Raw genomic sequence first — 17,163 nt, forward strand, 5'->3', positions numbered from 1 at the left:
AACTACATCGCTTTTCATATACTGTATTTTCCACACTATGAGGCACACCTAAAAGCTTTTAATTTTCTCAAAAACCGGCCGTGCGCCTTATAATGCGGTGCACCTTATATAGGATCATTACGGTAATTTCTGTTACTGTAGTCAGGGGGATTGTGGGTAATGTAGTTGGTGTGACTCGCATAAATGGCGACTGTGACGAGACGGAGCCGAGACCATTAAATGCCGCACTCGCCCAGCTGTTCGAGGGATTCTGGGAATGAACTGGAAAGGTTCCCCTCCCTCTTTGTTTTAGGAGAGAACACATTTTTTGTCAATAAAGTTTGACTTACGGTACTTTTATTCTTTTTTTTTTTTTTTGCATTTACATTTACTGTAGCATTTTTTAGCGTTTCCGGTCGATCACTATAGTACAGTATCATACCGTATATTTCGTGCTCCTTATAATGCGGTGCGCCTTATACCGTATTTTACAGACTATAAGTCGCGTTTTTTTTTCATAGTTTGGCCGGGGGTGCGACTTATACTCTGGAGCGACTTATGTGTGAAATTATCAACACATTATTACCGGTATATAATTTCATATGTTATTTTCACACTAAACCGCAAGAGAGCGAACTGCAACTGACGATGAGTCTGACGTAAGCGACGTAGAAGAGGAAGCGCCGCATCTTCTACCTCCAGAGTTAGTGGAGTTGTTTAAAAGTGACACAGAGGATGAAGATTTTATTGGATTTTAGTTATTTGAAGTGACACGGATCATTTGGTAAACTTCTTAGCATGTTATTTATGAATAACTCTTAATATGTTATGTTAACATTCCAGGCACGTTCTCAGTTGTGTCATGTAACGTAAGCATACCGTACAATTATTCAGCCTGTTGTTGCCTCTATTCTATTTTTATTTTGAATGGCCTTTCAAGATGACATGTCTGGTCTTGGTGTTGGATTTTATAAAATACATTTCCCCCAATAACGCGACTTATACTCCAGTGCGACTTATATATGTTTTTTCCTTCTTTATTATGCATTTTATGGCCAGTGCCACTCGAACTCCGGAGTGACTTATAGTAAATATATTATTTACTGAAATGTCTGTTAAAAACCCTGAAATGTTCTGGTGCTCTGATGATGATAGAATGGACGGGTTGTTTAACTTCAAGTTGGCTCATTGTGTTTCTGAAGCCTGGATAAAGCGTCAGGATTGTTTATATGTTTAATTGGTACAGGGTCTGTCGTCTGGCTTTCATTTGCCTTATGTTCCTTTTTCTTTTTTTGGTGTCTTGTAAGCCTACTCGGGCTGGGCACTTCATTTGCATGACACGTAAATAGAAAATTTCATTCATTCATTCATTCATTCATTCATTCATTCATTCGTATAGTCCGGAAAATACGGTACATGAAGAAGTGTTAAAACAGGCCAATTATTGAAGGTGCGCCTTATAACACGATGCGCCTTATGGTGTGGAAAATATGGTACTTTCAAATAATGTTAACATCTCAATTCCTTACATTTCTTTTTAGTTCCTAATTATTGTTTAAAGACAAAAACACATCACAAAACATACTCTGAAGACTACCTTCTCAAGCTGTCCGTTTGCTGCGTGATTATTACAAAAGCAAAAAACAAAGACTAATTTAAATGAACAACCAAAGTAAAACATTAAAGTGCTCTCCCGCACGCGTGCGCAGGGGGGCGGCTGTCGGCTCGTACCTGTGGGAGTTGACCTGCAGCACCGGCTTGTAAAGCTGAGGGATCTTCCGGTTGATGAGCGGCTGCAGCGCCTCCTTCAGTCGGTGGTAGTTCCTCTCCAGCTCCCGTTGGTACTCCTTCTGGTCCGGGCCGATCAGGCTCTTGTTCTTCCGGAGGGCGTCTTCACACCTTTGGCAAGAAGGGAAGCGTAAACCAGGAGCGTGAAATATGAGACAGACTTTGGGCCAATCCCAATGCACCCCCTACTTTCTACCGCTAGCCCTCCCTAAGTGAGGGTGAGGGACCCTCACTACCACTACCCCTAAAAAAGAAGCCACACATTTTAGGGCACTTGTAATCTTCCCAGGGCCCTGTCCCAATACACCCCCTACCCCTACTTTTCACCACTACCCCTACATTTTGCTTGCTACGTCACTGCGTGGTTTACGTTGGGGTACGTAAGCGACTGCGTAGTTACGTTTGCACATACATCACACCATATCAGGAAGCCGAGAGCCAAAAGCTGTTTTAATTTCTGCTGTAGCGCTGTTAATATGACACTTTATTAGGTTTTAATATTTTTTCAGGCGTAAAAGTAACCGTTAAGATCCCCAACCTGGGCTCAGTTTATCCAAATAACGCCTGTTGAGAAATTTGACCCGATGTTTTCAGAGATGAGAAGAAACGCCGGCTCGGAGCAGCAGCAGCAGCGCAGTACAGACGTGATCGCCCTGCGCCGTCGTCCCGGGGGAGAAACCTGCAGCTCTGTGGAGAATTACCGCTGGCTGAAATAAATCATTTAGGAAGATAAATGTTGGTTTAATAGATGAAATCTAACAGTTGTAACTACGCCTGTTAAAGAAATTTGCTCCGAAAATTTCGCGATTTCTGCCTGCCGGCAGAAATCGAGCTGATTTATGGGTCCGCGTTAAATCGATGCAGAGTCTACGGCGTAGGGTACGGCGTAGGGTACGGCGTAGGGTACGGCGTAGGGTACGGCGTAGGGTACGGCGTAGGGTACGGCGTAGGGTACGGCGTAGGGTACGGCGTAGGGTACGGCGTACGGCGCGCGTCGCCGCGTAACATCGACACAGAGCCTAAGGCGTAGCCTACGGCGCCTGCGTTGGTGTAACGCAGAACCATAAATCAGCCTTTATTCCGGCGTGATCTTTGCAACAATGGGCCAAAGAGTGATTATGTACATTCACTGAGTGAATATTATGAAGTAAAATATATATTTCTCGCTAGAAATGTAATCAAAATGCATTTTTTATGCAGAAACTAACTCAAAATATTGATTTTATTCATTAAAAAATAAGAAATGTCTGCCATGTTTTTTTTTTTATTCAGTCCGCAAATAACGACGAAAAGCATTCTGGGAAATTTTTCTGGCCCTAGTTCAGCTAGTGTGCATCCGAAAACACTCGATCCGTAGGGACAGATTCATAGCCACTACCCTCGTTTTCTCCACTACCCCTAGGTGAAGAGAGGAATTGGGACACCACTACTCTCACGGGAACGCGCAAAATTTAGGGGTAGGGCTGAAAAGTAGGGGTAGTGGGAGTATTGGGACAGGGCGTTCTTGTCTGTATTTATAAAATGATCAAATCCCTGAAGAGGATGAGGTTGTTGGAGTGGAAACATCATTTGAGTTCACTTCCTCAGCGGTGACCCACACTGCACCTCTTTGTGAAGTCTTTGAAGCACAGCCGTAGCTTATTGTGGTGTCTGTACAGTTTAGGGTCGCTGGGGATCTCTGACAGGAACACCTGCGCCACCTCCAAAGGACCCTGGGAAAAACAAAGAAATGGATTCATATTGAGTTTGTACTTCTTTTTCTCTCAAACTTGGCGCAATGTAATGTTTGGTTGTTTGCGTTTCTCACCTGGTTCACAGTTGTGCCCACCGACCCCTGCAGGACCATCTGCAGCATTTTGGCGTCTGCAGGGTCCTGATGGGTGGCGAAGGCCAGCTCCTGAGTTTTCTTCTGCATGTCCTCTATCGCCACCTCGATGGGTGTGGATATGATCTGGAAAATAGCACCGTCATATGTTTATATCATTATTTAAAATCTATTTACCGTATTTTCCAGACTATAAGTTGCTTTTTTTTTCATAGTTTGGCCGGGGGTACGACTTATACTCTGGAGCGACTTATGTGTGAAATTATTAATATGAATGCTCCTGCCCAGTTCTTGCATATGTTAGACACTGCGTATCATAGTGCACTGAGATTTGTTACAAAGTGTAAACCTCTAACCCATCATTGCATTCTGTACTCCAAGGCTGGCTTACCTTCACTGACATGGCGGGGGCTTAATCATTGGTACCTGTTCATATACAAAGCTATATTAGGTAAACTTACATTTTACATTTGTTCTCTGATCAATTTGAAAGCCATCAGTAGTTATAGCCTGAGATCAAATGATGCTATAATCCTGCTGTCCATTTCAAGTGCGAGGACCGATCTAGGGAAGAAAGCCTTCAGCTGTTCTGCCCCACTTGCTTGGAATAGCCTCCAAAAACACCTGAAGCTAAACACATTAGTGTCATTGTCTGATTTTAAAGCTCTTACAAATACATTTTTAAATGACTCTGTTGGTACTTGTCACTGTTTTTAAGTATTGTAACTTATTTACTGGCACTGTTTTGTGAGCTATCTTGCATTGTCCTTCTATTTCTGTTGTTGTTGATGTTGTTTTGTCTGTAACTTTTAAAGCTGCCATTTTGGGTCAGGTCTCCCTTGAAAAAGAGATCCTCGATCTCAATGGGACTAACCTGGTAAAATAAAGGTAAAATTAAAAAAAAAAAAATTAACACATTATTACCGGTATTTCATTTCACATGTTATTTTCACACTAAACTACAAGAGGGCGAACTGCAACTGACGATGAGTCTGACGTACAGTAAGCGATGTAGAAGAGGAAGCTCTGCATCTTCTACCTCCAGGGTTAGTGGAGTTGTTTAAAAGTGACACAGAGGATGAAGATTTCATTGGATTTTAGTTATTTGGAGAGACACGGATGGTTTGGTAAACTTCTTAGCATGTTATTTATGCTATAGTTATCTGAATAACTCTTAAAATGTTATGTTAACGTACCAGGCACATTCTCAGTTGTGTCATGTAACGTAAGCATACAGTACAATTATTCAGCCTGTTGTTGCCTCTATTCTATTTTTATTTGAAATGGCCTTTTAAGATGACATGTCCGTTCTTGGTGTTGGATTATTTAAAATAAATTTCCCCCAAAAATGCAATTTATACTCCAGCGTGACTTATATATGTTTTTTCCTTCATTATTATGCATTTTATGGCTGGTGCGACTTATAGTCCGGAAAATACAGTATTTCCTATTTTATTTCATTACGTAAATACTGTAAATATTCAAGTTTAGTTTATGTCATTTTAATTGTTGACTGTTGACTGTTTTTTTATTCGATATCTCATTTTAATCTATTTTACATATCTGACAATAAAGCTTGAAACTTGAAACAAAACTGCCAAGTCTTCATCTTTTCCTCACAGGACTTTTTTCTGTCCTGTGATTTTCCCCCTGGACTGTAACTTGTTCACGCGTTCACCCACCTCCTCTTTGTGGATAATGTTGATCCGGGTCTTGATGTAAGGGAAGGCGTGCGAGGTTGTGAGGATGGTCTTCCGTTTGTACTGCTCGTGCAGGTCTCCGTGGGCCCGGCCGTCCAGGGTGAACGGAGTGCAGTAGACGAACCGCCGCAGGTTGTAGTTCTTGTCAAAGTACGTGATGCGGTCCTTCATCTCGTAAGTGTCGAAGTACGGCTCCACATACGTGATTTGGATGAAAGCCTGCAGGGAGATGGATGTTTTTAAATTCTTCTGAACGCGCAGCGTCTACGTGAGGATGTGGGCTTGTTCCTTGTACCTTATTGGGGTCCAGCTTGCATTTGTCCACAGGGTTGGAGTCTTTAATGACTTCTACTTGGTCCTCTCCAAATCGCTCCCCATAGAAGCCCTAACGGTTAACACGGAGCAGGGTGTTTTTAGTGCTGGTAAAACTTAAAACGCGTGCAGATCAGGCCTGGCGGGGCTTACCTCGAGTCTGTGAGAGATTTCAGCCAGCTTTGTGATGGCCGGCTCTTTGTAAACAAACTCCTGCTCGTCCAAGTCCCCAAACTTTGAACCGTAAATTCCGACTCTGAAGTACGTACCAAACATCCTCTTCCCGTCCTGTGACAGAGCAGAGTTATAGTCAGAGGAATGTCCTTAGGTTAAAAATAAAGTCTTGTAAGGACCGCAGTAAGGCATCATCGTAATCCGACACTGAACACAAACGATGAAAATGCTCACTTCTTATAGAATTTTTATTTTTTTTCCCCTTTTGATTGGTTTAGGCACATTTCAGTCAATGTTTTCAAACCATTTCCCTTCAAATAATTACAGAGTGATGGATTAGATTTATTTGCAGGTCTTTCCTAGGATGTTCTATGTGGCTCATTTAAACCCGAGCCGCATCACTGCAGGAACTTCAGAGACTTTTCTCAAAGTCACGTCCCTCGTTTTTTTGTGCCATGTTTCAGGTTGTCGCGATGTTAAAAATGTGTTCTTTATTTACATTTAACAAATGACAGAGGGATGCACCAGAGTTCAGCTGTGACTGCCATTTCAACAAATCTCATATTCCAGCCTTTTATACGAAAGAAATTACAAGTTATACGTTTAAAAAACATGTATAAAATAAAAACAACAAAAAATAAAATACGTTTTATAAATTGGGAAAATTTGCCGTCCGTCCCGTACTTAAATCCTATGTGATTTCTTGCTTGCGTTCTCTCAGATGTAAGTCGCTTTGGATAAAAGCGTCTGCTAAATGACAGTAGTAGTAGTACATTTCATTCACAACAGACCTTTAAAGACTAAAAGTTACATTATTATATTTGCCTTTTAATCTGATGGAAAGTTGATACGTAAATAAACTAACTCCGTTCATCGTGATAAACAATGAGAAGAAAGTTGAGATTCATTCACAAAACTGGAAACATGCAAAATCAGGTTCCAACCTTGATGCATCAATGGTTGATGCACAATTATTTATCCATCACACAGAAATAAGAGTACAAGTAAGTACCAGCTTATTCTCTCTGCTGAATGTGTGCTATATAAATGTAGTACACAAAGATGTGTGGGAACCCGTCTTGGAAAGAAAACAGCTTCCAGCGTCCAGATTTTTAACAAGTCTTGTTCAACCGATCAATAATAAACCAAACAAAGTAAAGGCAGCTGCAAACAGCCAATAACCACTCATTAGACAACAAAGTGCCATCGCCATCAACTCCAACATCCCACAATAAACCTTTACCCAAAACCAGCCTTAGGTGGAATTTATCCACCACAAGAATCATAAGAGAAGTTACAGATCTCCGCTCTTTAAACCCAGTATGTTCAGCCACAGAAGCAACGATCCTGTCCTGGAGCCCTGCAGACATATATACTGTACGTAGACGCCGCATCGAGCCTGAGCCGTACGTCAACGTTGCCGCCATATTGGATGTGGCAAGACTGCGCTGTAAACTAATACAAGTAAATTGACTTATTTTCATAAAGCGCCTTTCTACAAAGAAATTTACGTTTTACGTCTCGTTTATTCATTCACACACGCACTAATATACTTGTGAAACAGTTAGGCACCAAAGATAATATATTAAATTTACTCAGATGGCAAAAATAAGAACTTTATTGATCCCACATAGAAGTAATTCATGTTAGAGAACAAGGTAGTGCCATAAAACAATATATATCCCCACTCACAAAAATAAAAAAAATAGAGAAACATATTTTCTCATCAACAAAGCATATTTTACATAAACATATTTAAAAATTTTAAAAATAAAATAACATATTTGAACCATTTTTCAGATTTTTTTCAGTTATTTTATTGTCTTAAAAATGGTTCAAATATTATTGTATTGTCTGTTATTTGAAAAATTTTTAATTTGTTTTGTTGATGAGAAAATATGTTTCTCTATTTTTCTTATTTTTGTGAGTGGGGATATATAGTTTTTCGGCACTACCTTGTTCTCTATAGCTGATATAACATGAATTACTCCTATGTGGGATCAATAAAGTTCTTATTTTTGCCATCTGAGCAAATTAAATATATTATATTTGGTGCCTAACTGTTTCCCAAGTATATTAGTGCGTGTGTGAATGAATAAATGAGACATAAAACGTACATTTCTTTGTAGAAAGGCGCTTTATGAAAATAAGTCCATTTACTTGTATTAGTTTACAGTGCAGTCTTGCCACATCCAATATGGCGGCGACGTTGACGTATCACAGCAGCGGGCAAAACCACTCGATGCGGCGTCTACGTATATATGTCTATGCTGGAGCCCTGCAGACACCGCTACAAGCAACATCCAGGAACTCCAAAACAAAATAAATACTACACCTCTGGAGATACCAAAGGTGTAATCAAATGTATACAACTGTGTGTGCATTGTTGAAAAGAGGAAGCTGTGAAAGTTCTCCTAACTAGTATGATTAGATTATTAGACAACTCATCTTAGTAGTTCTTCAGGGCAAATTAAACAAAGAAATCAATCAATCTTTTTTTCTTTTTTTTTTTGCATCAACAGTTGATTTAAATGTATATTTGTGATATATTTTAGATGCCCTGAAAAATAAGGAACTTACCAAAAGACACAATTAAGTAAAGTGGGAAGGAAGGGTCAGCAACCGGGGAAATCAAAAAGGAGAAAACAGAACAAATTTTAATCAGGATTGGGTTGCCCCAGAGAACTTCAAAAAAAAAACAACACAAACTGCTACATCCACTGATTTTGAAAAAGAAAATAAACTTGATGTGAAGGTGACCATGCAGAGGCAGTAATGAAATAATGAAACAAACAACCTTTAACCCCACATGCACTCTTGGCACAAGAGTTTTTTTCCATTTCATGCAACAAACCATAAGAACTCAGAAGTTAATACTGTTAACAAAAGGACAGAATGGATGAGAAAAAAAAAAGAAAAGCAGGGTTCGATTTAGTTTAAACTATTAAAAAAGAAAGAACAGGAATAAAACTGATTAAAATCAAAAAGGGATGAATCAAGTAACCCGAGATTACTGAGAGTCGAACCCTCTTGGAAAAAGAAATTAAGAAAGATTTAGAAATTTGGTTCCAGCTTCAACCCAAAGTTGGCCACAGCAGGTTAATCTAATTGTACGGAGCAAGAATGATCCATGACTAGAGCAGGAGGGCTATCGTGTGCCCTTCATGTAAAAACAGTGCACTGAAATCGAGCCCTGTGGGTTAGGATGAGATGAAGATGAAGTGTGACGGCGCGCGGCGCCGCTCCTCGGTGCCGAGTGACGCGCCAGCAGGCAGACACGAGATGGGCAAAGTGCGGATTGTGCAGGTGATGCATTCGCATAGACTTTTGTCATTAGTGTCACGCGCCGTGGCTCCCATGCACAGCCTATCAGCACTGTCACGTTAAAGAAAAAGAGAGAGAGAAAAAAAAAAAAACCAACAACAAACCCCTCTCTAACAAGAAGAGGAGGAAGGAGACAGGGAGACGATGAGGGTGTTGCTGAGGGTGCAGCAAGTTTCCCCAGTGGGACAGACAGTTGACATTGTCTGCAGATGTTAATGGATTGAATGTGTGGAACAAAAGCAAAGAGAGCAACAGATTGCCCACAGCTAGCAAATAAAAAAAGATGTAAATAAACACAGAAAAAGATAAACATGGGCAGGGCCAAGCAGGGACTGTTTTACCACCTACCTCCCAGCCAGTACTCTGTGTAACAAAGAAAATACAAGACACGTGAACAACGAGACATATAAACCCCCACTCCCTCCAAAAACAGTGTGGTAAACACACACACACACACACACACACACTTTGAAACGAACCCAGGTTACAAAGTCATCCAGCTGGACAACACAGCATCTAACATCAGTCAAAAGTAGGAGAAATCGATGGGGCCAATTTAAAAACCCTTAAAGATTGTTTTTGTGTTTTATCCCCAAACTTTATGAGAGCACTTTTTTTTTTTCACAGCAGACAACTGTAACCATGCCGACACTAAACCAGCAGCATTGAGAATCACACAACCGGCCTTTAACGAGACCAAAGTTGGAGATTCCTGAGACGTTTCATGCATCCTTGTAAGTAAATGAAATCAAACAAGCGCATAGGGGCAGCAGACATGAAATATCTAAATAAACATGCCAAAATAAAAATGAAAAATTAGCATATCATAAAATACTGTGTCTTCTGAAGCTCTGCAGATGAGAAGCTTTGCAATTTTCACTCTCGGAGCAATTTAACCGTGTTAAAAAAATCTTTCAGAAACCATTGTGATCTTTAGCACCGACTCAAACATGTGACAGATGACGTGTGGGATAAAAGTGCACTTTCTTCAAAGGTTCATACAGGTGTGAGTGTGAAGTTTGGAGGTTCTTATACTAGAGTGATCTTGAAACATGCAGCCTGGTGATGGTTTGTAACAAATTTAACCACAAAACCCATGCGAGGTGTACAAAACACGTAGACGTGACCCTCTCACAGCAGAAGGACTACAACATAACTTATCTCACGTTTGGGACAAATGTTTCTCTTAAATATCACACAAATTCAGCGTCAGCTGTGCTCCTTGTAGCACCCTATAATGTAATAATTTCCTGAAAATGTAATAAAATTTGCACTTAACTCATTCGAAAATGTAATAAAATCCAATAATGTAATAACTTCACCAATAATGTAATAAAATATCCTGACTGATATTGTAATAACATTTTTACCGATAATGTAATACCTTATTACATTATTGGGAATTAATTAAATTTTCAGGTGGGTCTTTTTTTTTTCAAAACTGATAATGTAATACTTGACAGATAATGTAATATGTTCATTTTCAGTCCAGAGTTCTACATTTAGTGTTTTAAGAATCTAAGAATGTTATATACACTGGATTTGAAACACCAGAATGACTATTGGGTTAAATTGCAGAATTTGAGTACTATGTAATAAATTCCCAATAATGTAATAAGGTATTACATTATCGGTAAAAATGTTATTACAATATCCGTCAGGATATTTTATTACATTATTGGTGAAGTTATTACATTATTGTGTTTTATTACATTTTCGATTGAGTGAAGTGCAAATTTTATTACATTTTCAGGCGTTATTACATTTTCAGGAAATTATTACATTATAGGGTGCTACACTCCTGAAATAGAGCCTGGTGTGGTGTGAAAATCCTGTTGGTGTGGATTGTATTTACCTGATGGACTATTTTGCTAAAGGCTTCCTGTAGTTTACCATGAATGGTGGCCAGCTTCTTGGCGTCTCTGTTGGCTTCGTGGATCGGGATCAGTACCTTGTACACTTCGTTCACTGCCTCGTACATCCCGGCCTGGAGCAGAGAATCAAACAAACATCAGCGTTTTATTATCCGGTTACCAAACACTTCACTCTCATGTTCTGATTTTTACAAAAGTGAAAGCTAAAATAAGGATGAAACATGTATTATTAATTAACTGATAGTCTTCTCTGACATGCTGAACAGATTTACTTTATACCTAAAATACCTTTTGGTATAAAGTGCTTATTTGCTCAGAAATCTCTAAAGATCCGTCTCTCACCATGGAGAAGGAGGCAGCTGCCTGCTCCAGGAGGCCAACAAGACCAATTTCTGTGAAGTATTTCCCCGAGCAGATGCCCTCCTCGTCCGGTGACACCACATCGTCAGAGACTGCAGATTCCTCCAGTATATTTGAGGAGATATTCTAAAAAAAAAAAAAAAAAAACACAAATGATGATGATGATGAATGATGAATGAATTTTTATTTCAAACATGTATATAAAATGAAAGTAAAAATAATAAACATTTACATCTTCATATAAACGTATGTTCGAAAAAAAGGAGTAGCAAGAAGAAGTGTACACTTTTTCCTAGTTCCTATCCCTTTATAACACTATGGATTTACATTATTGCTATTAAAGTATTATATCTACACAATATCCATATAAATATAATCTATATAAATACTCTGTAAACATGCCTATTATAACATAATTATCCATATAAGTATATGGACAATATAAATATTACATACATGTAAATGTTATATCAACATCTAGAAAATACAACTATTATATACATCTATATAAATATACACTATATAAACTATATATCTATAGTCTATTGTATAATCTATTCAAGTCTATTGTATATAGTGCAAGTGCACTCATCAGCAAACTTTTCCTTTGACAAAAGCTGTGCTGAGGACGTTTCTCTACGAAGCGCCCTCACCTGGAAGGTGACGCAGCCGACAGGCAGATATTTCCGGTCCTCCAGCATGCTCAGGTATTCTGCTACGAGAGCGGCGCTGTGCACCAGGCACTGAGCCGCCTCGGCGTGGTTGTTCCTCTCCGAGTGTTTCCCCGCCATGTTCTGGAGCCACGTCAGCCGCAGGTCTGGAGACGTCTGGTAGCCTTTTGCAATCCTAACGGTGGACACAGTCAACACACACAGTGGGTGAGATATCAATGACTATAGTGGAGAGTTGGTTTATATGGGATAACTCGTGTGCTTTGTACCTGTACATGAGGTCTACCAACATCTCCGGATCCTCTTGATGTTCCTTCATCTTTACTGTGTCAGACAGGATCATGTGCAGATTGAACACAAGGTCCTGGACCTACAAGTACAAAAAAAAAAAAAAGAAAAAGAAATCTCAGGCTAAAAATGTTTATTAACCAGCAAATAATCTGAGGAAATTAAGTGCAACAGTTTACTGTAGTTTAAAGAGCCTATTGGTTACAAAGGTGGGCTTGGGTTCAATTCCACGGATTGTAACCAAGCTGAACCACTTTAGGCCACTTTAACCCTAACTGTAAAAATAGCAGAGATGGGTTAAAAGCAGAGAATAATTTCCCCTTGTGGGATGAATAAAGGCTTATAACTCAGTACCTGGTCTGGGAAAGTGGTCTCCCTTAGTTCCAGGTCTTCCTCTGCGTAGGTGAGGATGGTCTTCAGAGAGCGACGGAGAAACTCCTCATTGAAATTCTGTGACGTTCCCACCAGTGAGGACAGAGACATGGTCACCTGCATCTTCACTCTTGCAAAATTCTGAGGGCAAAAAAAGAAAACAGAGTACAAAAACCTTTTTTAAAAGAAAAAAAAAACACTTTGTCAAGGCACTTAACTAGTATTTACTACGGAAGAGTATTAGGGCCAGGCAAGAGAAAATATATTTGAGAGGGAAAGATTTTTTCTTTATTGTGCACTTCGAGAAAAAAGTCGAAATGTCGAGAAAAAAGTCGAAATGTCGAGAAAAAAGTCGAAATGTCGAGATTAATGTTGAAATACAATTTCAAGAATAAAGTCCAAATTTCGCCTTTTTTCTCAACATTTCAACTTTATTCACAAAATTTAAAAATTTTTCTCAACATTTCGACTTTTTTCTCAAAATTGTGCTTCAACATTAATCTCGACATTTCAACTTTTTTCTCATCATTTCGACTTTTTTCTCAACATTTCAACTTTTTTCTCGAAGTGCACAATGAAAAAAATCTTCCCTTCTCAAATATTTTTTCTCCTGCATGGCCCTAATACTCTTCCGTAATACATTTACAGATGTGGACTGAGAACAAAATATTTTGCTGTGAAACCAAACAAACAAACTGCATTCAACAGACAAACCTGCTCATTGGAACGTTTCCTTTTTGTGTTAAGTATAGTTAGATGAAAATACAAGACTATCAACAGTGGTGCTATTTAAAAAAATTCATATGATGTTTTTAAAGTTTTCAATCTATCCTTCCATCTAAATAAAAAATCCTGCGGCCCGACAAGCAGAACTAACACTAACATTTTTGGTTGTTAGTGTTTATCTCTGCAGCTGTACTCACGTTGCCGATCTCAAAGTTTTGCCTCATGAGGAGGTAGAGGGAGGCGCTGGCGTGCGACCTGATGGTACTTATGCTGCTGCTGCAGCTCCTCAGAAGTCGTAAACACAAGTCGGCACACTGCTCCGTTTCCTCCTCAAACAGCAGTTCGGGAAACTACAAGTGCAGCATGTAATACATACTAAATTACATTACTGAAATTACAAGTGTATGACCTTAAAGAAATGTAAAACATGAGATGTAATCAGACCCTCCTAACAATCACACAAAAGTCCAACCTTAGACACCAGAGCCCTCTGTGTGGCGAAGCAGTGCTGGAGGTAGAGGGCGCTCTGGTTGCAGGCCATGCTGTGGAGCAACACCTTTAACACCCCACCCAAGATGCTCTCCTTAGACTCCGTCACCGACACCGTCTGGAGGAAGAGGACCACGTGAATTTACACACAAAACTGGATTTAGATCTGCAAGCGTGTGCTTGTGATATCCAGTGTTAAACATCTTTAATTGTGTTTCCGTATGGTTGCTCACACACCTGGACTATGATCTCCAAAGTATCAAGTATAATTAAGTTGGCCTCTGTTGCAAGGTTACCGTCAATAAGGGCTTCGTGCTCCAACTCTGCTCTCGTCCTGCAATTCACAAAAACAATGTCTCAAAATGAAACAGAAAAGGTGATGTTGTGTCCTTGAATGTTGCACGGCTTTCTCGTCCCTACACCCAACTCATTCCACAGGATCAATAACAATATTCGAGTATGAAGTGGAAAAGTACGGTGGCCGAGAAGTGCCAAACGCACTGCAACGGCCTAATGCGTCTCAGTTAGGAAAACGGCTTCAAGTACAGAAACGATTCAAATTCACAAACTCAAAACAAGGTACAAAAAGAGGAACGTGATGCAAATGAAAAAAGGTGCTGCAAAAAACAAAGACAAATGCAGCATCATCAAACGCGCTGCAAATAGAGAAACGATGCAAAGCACAAAACGATATAAAACAAGAAACCATCTTCAAAAGAAAAACGCTTCATAACCGGTCACTACAACCGGAAGTGCTCCAAACCTGCAGGGGGCGCTCTCGGCCGAGACCAAACAGCTGACTGAACCACAGTGTTTACGTCCATGGTTTAAACATACAGCGGGAACGGTAATGTGATTTTTATCTTACTATATTTATATACGATGTTTATATCACTGTACAACGCTGTACATTGTATCGTCTGGTGTAAAATATAATAAAGAAAAGTTTCGTAATGGATGTGAACGCTGTGGTTCAGTCAGCTGTTCGGTCCCTGTCTACATCCCGTGTGTCTGTCCATTGAGCTGTTACGCTGAGACCGGTTATGAAGCATTTTTCTTTTGAAGATGGTTTCTTGTTTTATATCGTTTTGTGCTTTGCATCGTTTCTCTATTTGCAGCGTGTTTGATGATGCTGCATTTGTCTTTGTTTTTTGCAGCACATTTTTTAATTTGCACCACGTTCCTTTTTTTGTACCTCGTTTTGAGTTTGTGAATTTCAATCGTTTCTGTACTTGAAGCCGTTTTCCTTAACTGAGACACATTAGGCCGTTGCAGTGCGTTTGGCCCTTGTCGGCCACCGTAGAAAAGGCATCTCCTGAGGAGAACCAATTATATAAGCCTGTTTGCTTTGAAATATATGCATTTTATATAAAATATGTTTCTTAACCCTGGTGTAAATCTATGGTAAAGCTATCCTTCATTAACCTGCATGATCCTTTTCAAATTACTCAATACAACAATACATGGTCACACGGACACATCTGCTCTGGACCTATGACTTCCACCACCAGAGGATTAACAGATTTGAGGCCATTATTCAATGTTGATAACAGCTAAACAATCTATTCCTCAACTACAGGCACTTGCTAAATGTTCTACATCAGCCCTAAAATATATTTGAGAGTCTGAAACTGTGCCTGGGCCAACTTAAAATCATAATCCAATGATTAATAAATGATATACAGTACAGACCAAAAGTTTGGACACACTTCCCCATTTGTCTGAATGAGAAGGTGTGTCCAAACTTTTGGTCTGTACTGTATATTGCTCACGTTTCCCTCCATGTAAAAGGTATAGATGAGTCACAACCCCAAAACAAGAAGCATACAGGTTAAAAAAAAGCAAAACAGACCCACAGCAACCACGACCAGCCCCAACACATACAGTACGCTGTTACCAGGAAAGGGACTGACGGCGCGGGGAGTCAGGGGTCGGAACCAGTTGTCTCTGTTGGTGCTTTTATGTGCATGTGAGAAATTAAAAAGTTGAAATGGAAAATAAATGAACCCTAAAACGCCACTGATTGGTGGATATGGCAATGATGTCTCTCACCCACAACCAAATCGATTCGTAAACCATGTAATTATCTGTTGGAACCCAACTGAAGTGAATTAACGGTGTGAACTTTGTTTCCATTTCAACTGTCTGACTTGTCACATTCATGGCAGCACACCCTAGCAGAGGCACTGAAACGGGGGGGAACTGGAAGCAGCACACAACAAATGTGGACCGTACCTGACTGATCTGTGACTCCTACGTAAACACACAGCGACATGAGAGAACAAATGGAAGTTAACAGAAAAGTAAACAGCAACTTAGAACTTACAAAAGAACAGAACATCCACATTTCTAACAGGAAAGGTCACACCTTTTTGTCTTTATCTGACATTAAATAAATAAAATGACAATGATTTTAAAAAAACAACAACATAAGGCTTAAGAAATCAGGCCACACAAATATTTACTTTTTGGTCAAAGATGGCAGCAACAGCCGAGTCACATTTAAAATAAAATCAATTCTGTTCTTTCGTAAATCCAAAAGAAAATATGGAAAAACAACAATGACTTTTGAAGGACATGAACTGAAGCAGCGATATACTGTTAAAGTCTCTAAAAACAAACAATTATACTACATATGGCACCTAAATATAGTTTATAACGTGGATTTCTGCTTCAAAATTGATCTAACAAATTGAATAACGACATCTGTGACACCGATTCAATTTATCAATACCATAATAGAGGAAAAATGATCAAATTGCTACAAACTAACTTAGCAAACATTTCACGGGATAAAGATTATTATGTAAATAAAGTACATGACTTTTTTTTTTGTCAATCAAAAACTTTCCATCTTTGAAGAGGAAAAAAAATATGCAAATGCAAACATTAAATGTCTGGACTGATGAGGAAAATTACACAATTCTTCTAAATATAGAGTTCCAGCAAAATAGCACCAGTCAAAATCCAGAGCACCAACTCCACACCACTAAAACGTGAACTCAGAGCCCTCAGTTCCTGAGATTTATACACTGGTGGACAGACGTTGCTATTCGCTCCAGATCTTCCAGTGATCTACTGGTTTACAAATCTACTTGTATAAAACCTGACGTTTGTTTCCTTAAACAACCGGGGCTATGTTCCAGACGGCACTCACACACTGTTCTTACATGCAAGAGTGTATTAATGAGTGCTGTCCCGATGTAAACGTACAAGTGCGCTTTTACTGGAATGATGATGTAAAACCTTCTTTTTGGCGTCTTCGCCCGAGTTACTGCCAG

At 39.5% G+C, this 17,163-nt stretch overlaps 1 protein-coding gene across 20 annotated transcripts in view; it reads right to left on the minus strand.

Annotated features, from left to right (window-relative positions):
- The window catches only part of dock7 (dedicator of cytokinesis 7), a 68,424-nt gene that overhangs the window by 981 nt on the left and 50,280 nt on the right, over positions 1 to 17,163 (minus strand). For 8 of the 20 annotated variants that reach the window (XM_061738686.1, XM_061738701.1, XM_061738696.1 and 5 more), the window contains 16 exons: positions 16,118 to 16,135; positions 14,120 to 14,216; positions 13,866 to 14,000; positions 13,591 to 13,743; positions 12,650 to 12,808; positions 12,277 to 12,377; positions 11,990 to 12,182; positions 11,319 to 11,462; positions 10,958 to 11,089; positions 9,451 to 9,465; positions 5,758 to 5,883; positions 5,588 to 5,677; positions 5,275 to 5,511; positions 3,575 to 3,718; positions 3,373 to 3,479; positions 1,711 to 1,878 (listed from right to left, as the gene is read on the minus strand). In XM_061738686.1, the coding sequence (XP_061594670.1) occupies positions 1,711 to 1,878; positions 3,373 to 3,479; positions 3,575 to 3,718; positions 5,275 to 5,511; positions 5,588 to 5,677; positions 5,758 to 5,883; positions 9,451 to 9,465; positions 10,958 to 11,089; positions 11,319 to 11,462; positions 11,990 to 12,182; positions 12,277 to 12,377; positions 12,650 to 12,808; positions 13,591 to 13,743; positions 13,866 to 14,000; positions 14,120 to 14,216; positions 16,118 to 16,135 (2,019 nt within the window). Of the gene's footprint in view, positions 1 to 1,576; positions 1,597 to 1,710; positions 1,879 to 3,372; positions 3,480 to 3,574; positions 3,719 to 5,274; positions 5,512 to 5,587; positions 5,678 to 5,757; positions 5,893 to 9,450; positions 9,466 to 10,957; positions 11,090 to 11,318; positions 11,463 to 11,989; positions 12,183 to 12,276; positions 12,378 to 12,649; positions 12,809 to 13,590; positions 13,744 to 13,865; positions 14,001 to 14,119; positions 14,217 to 16,117; positions 16,136 to 17,163 lie in introns of all 20 variants that reach the window. The other 12 variants (XM_061738685.1, XM_061738699.1, XM_061738694.1 and 9 more) reach the window with 4 other exon arrangements.

Source organism: Cololabis saira, chromosome 13 (genome assembly GCF_033807715.1).
Source record: "Cololabis saira isolate AMF1-May2022 chromosome 13, fColSai1.1, whole genome shotgun sequence".
NCBI lineage: Eukaryota > Metazoa > Chordata > Actinopteri > Beloniformes > Belonidae > Cololabis > Cololabis saira.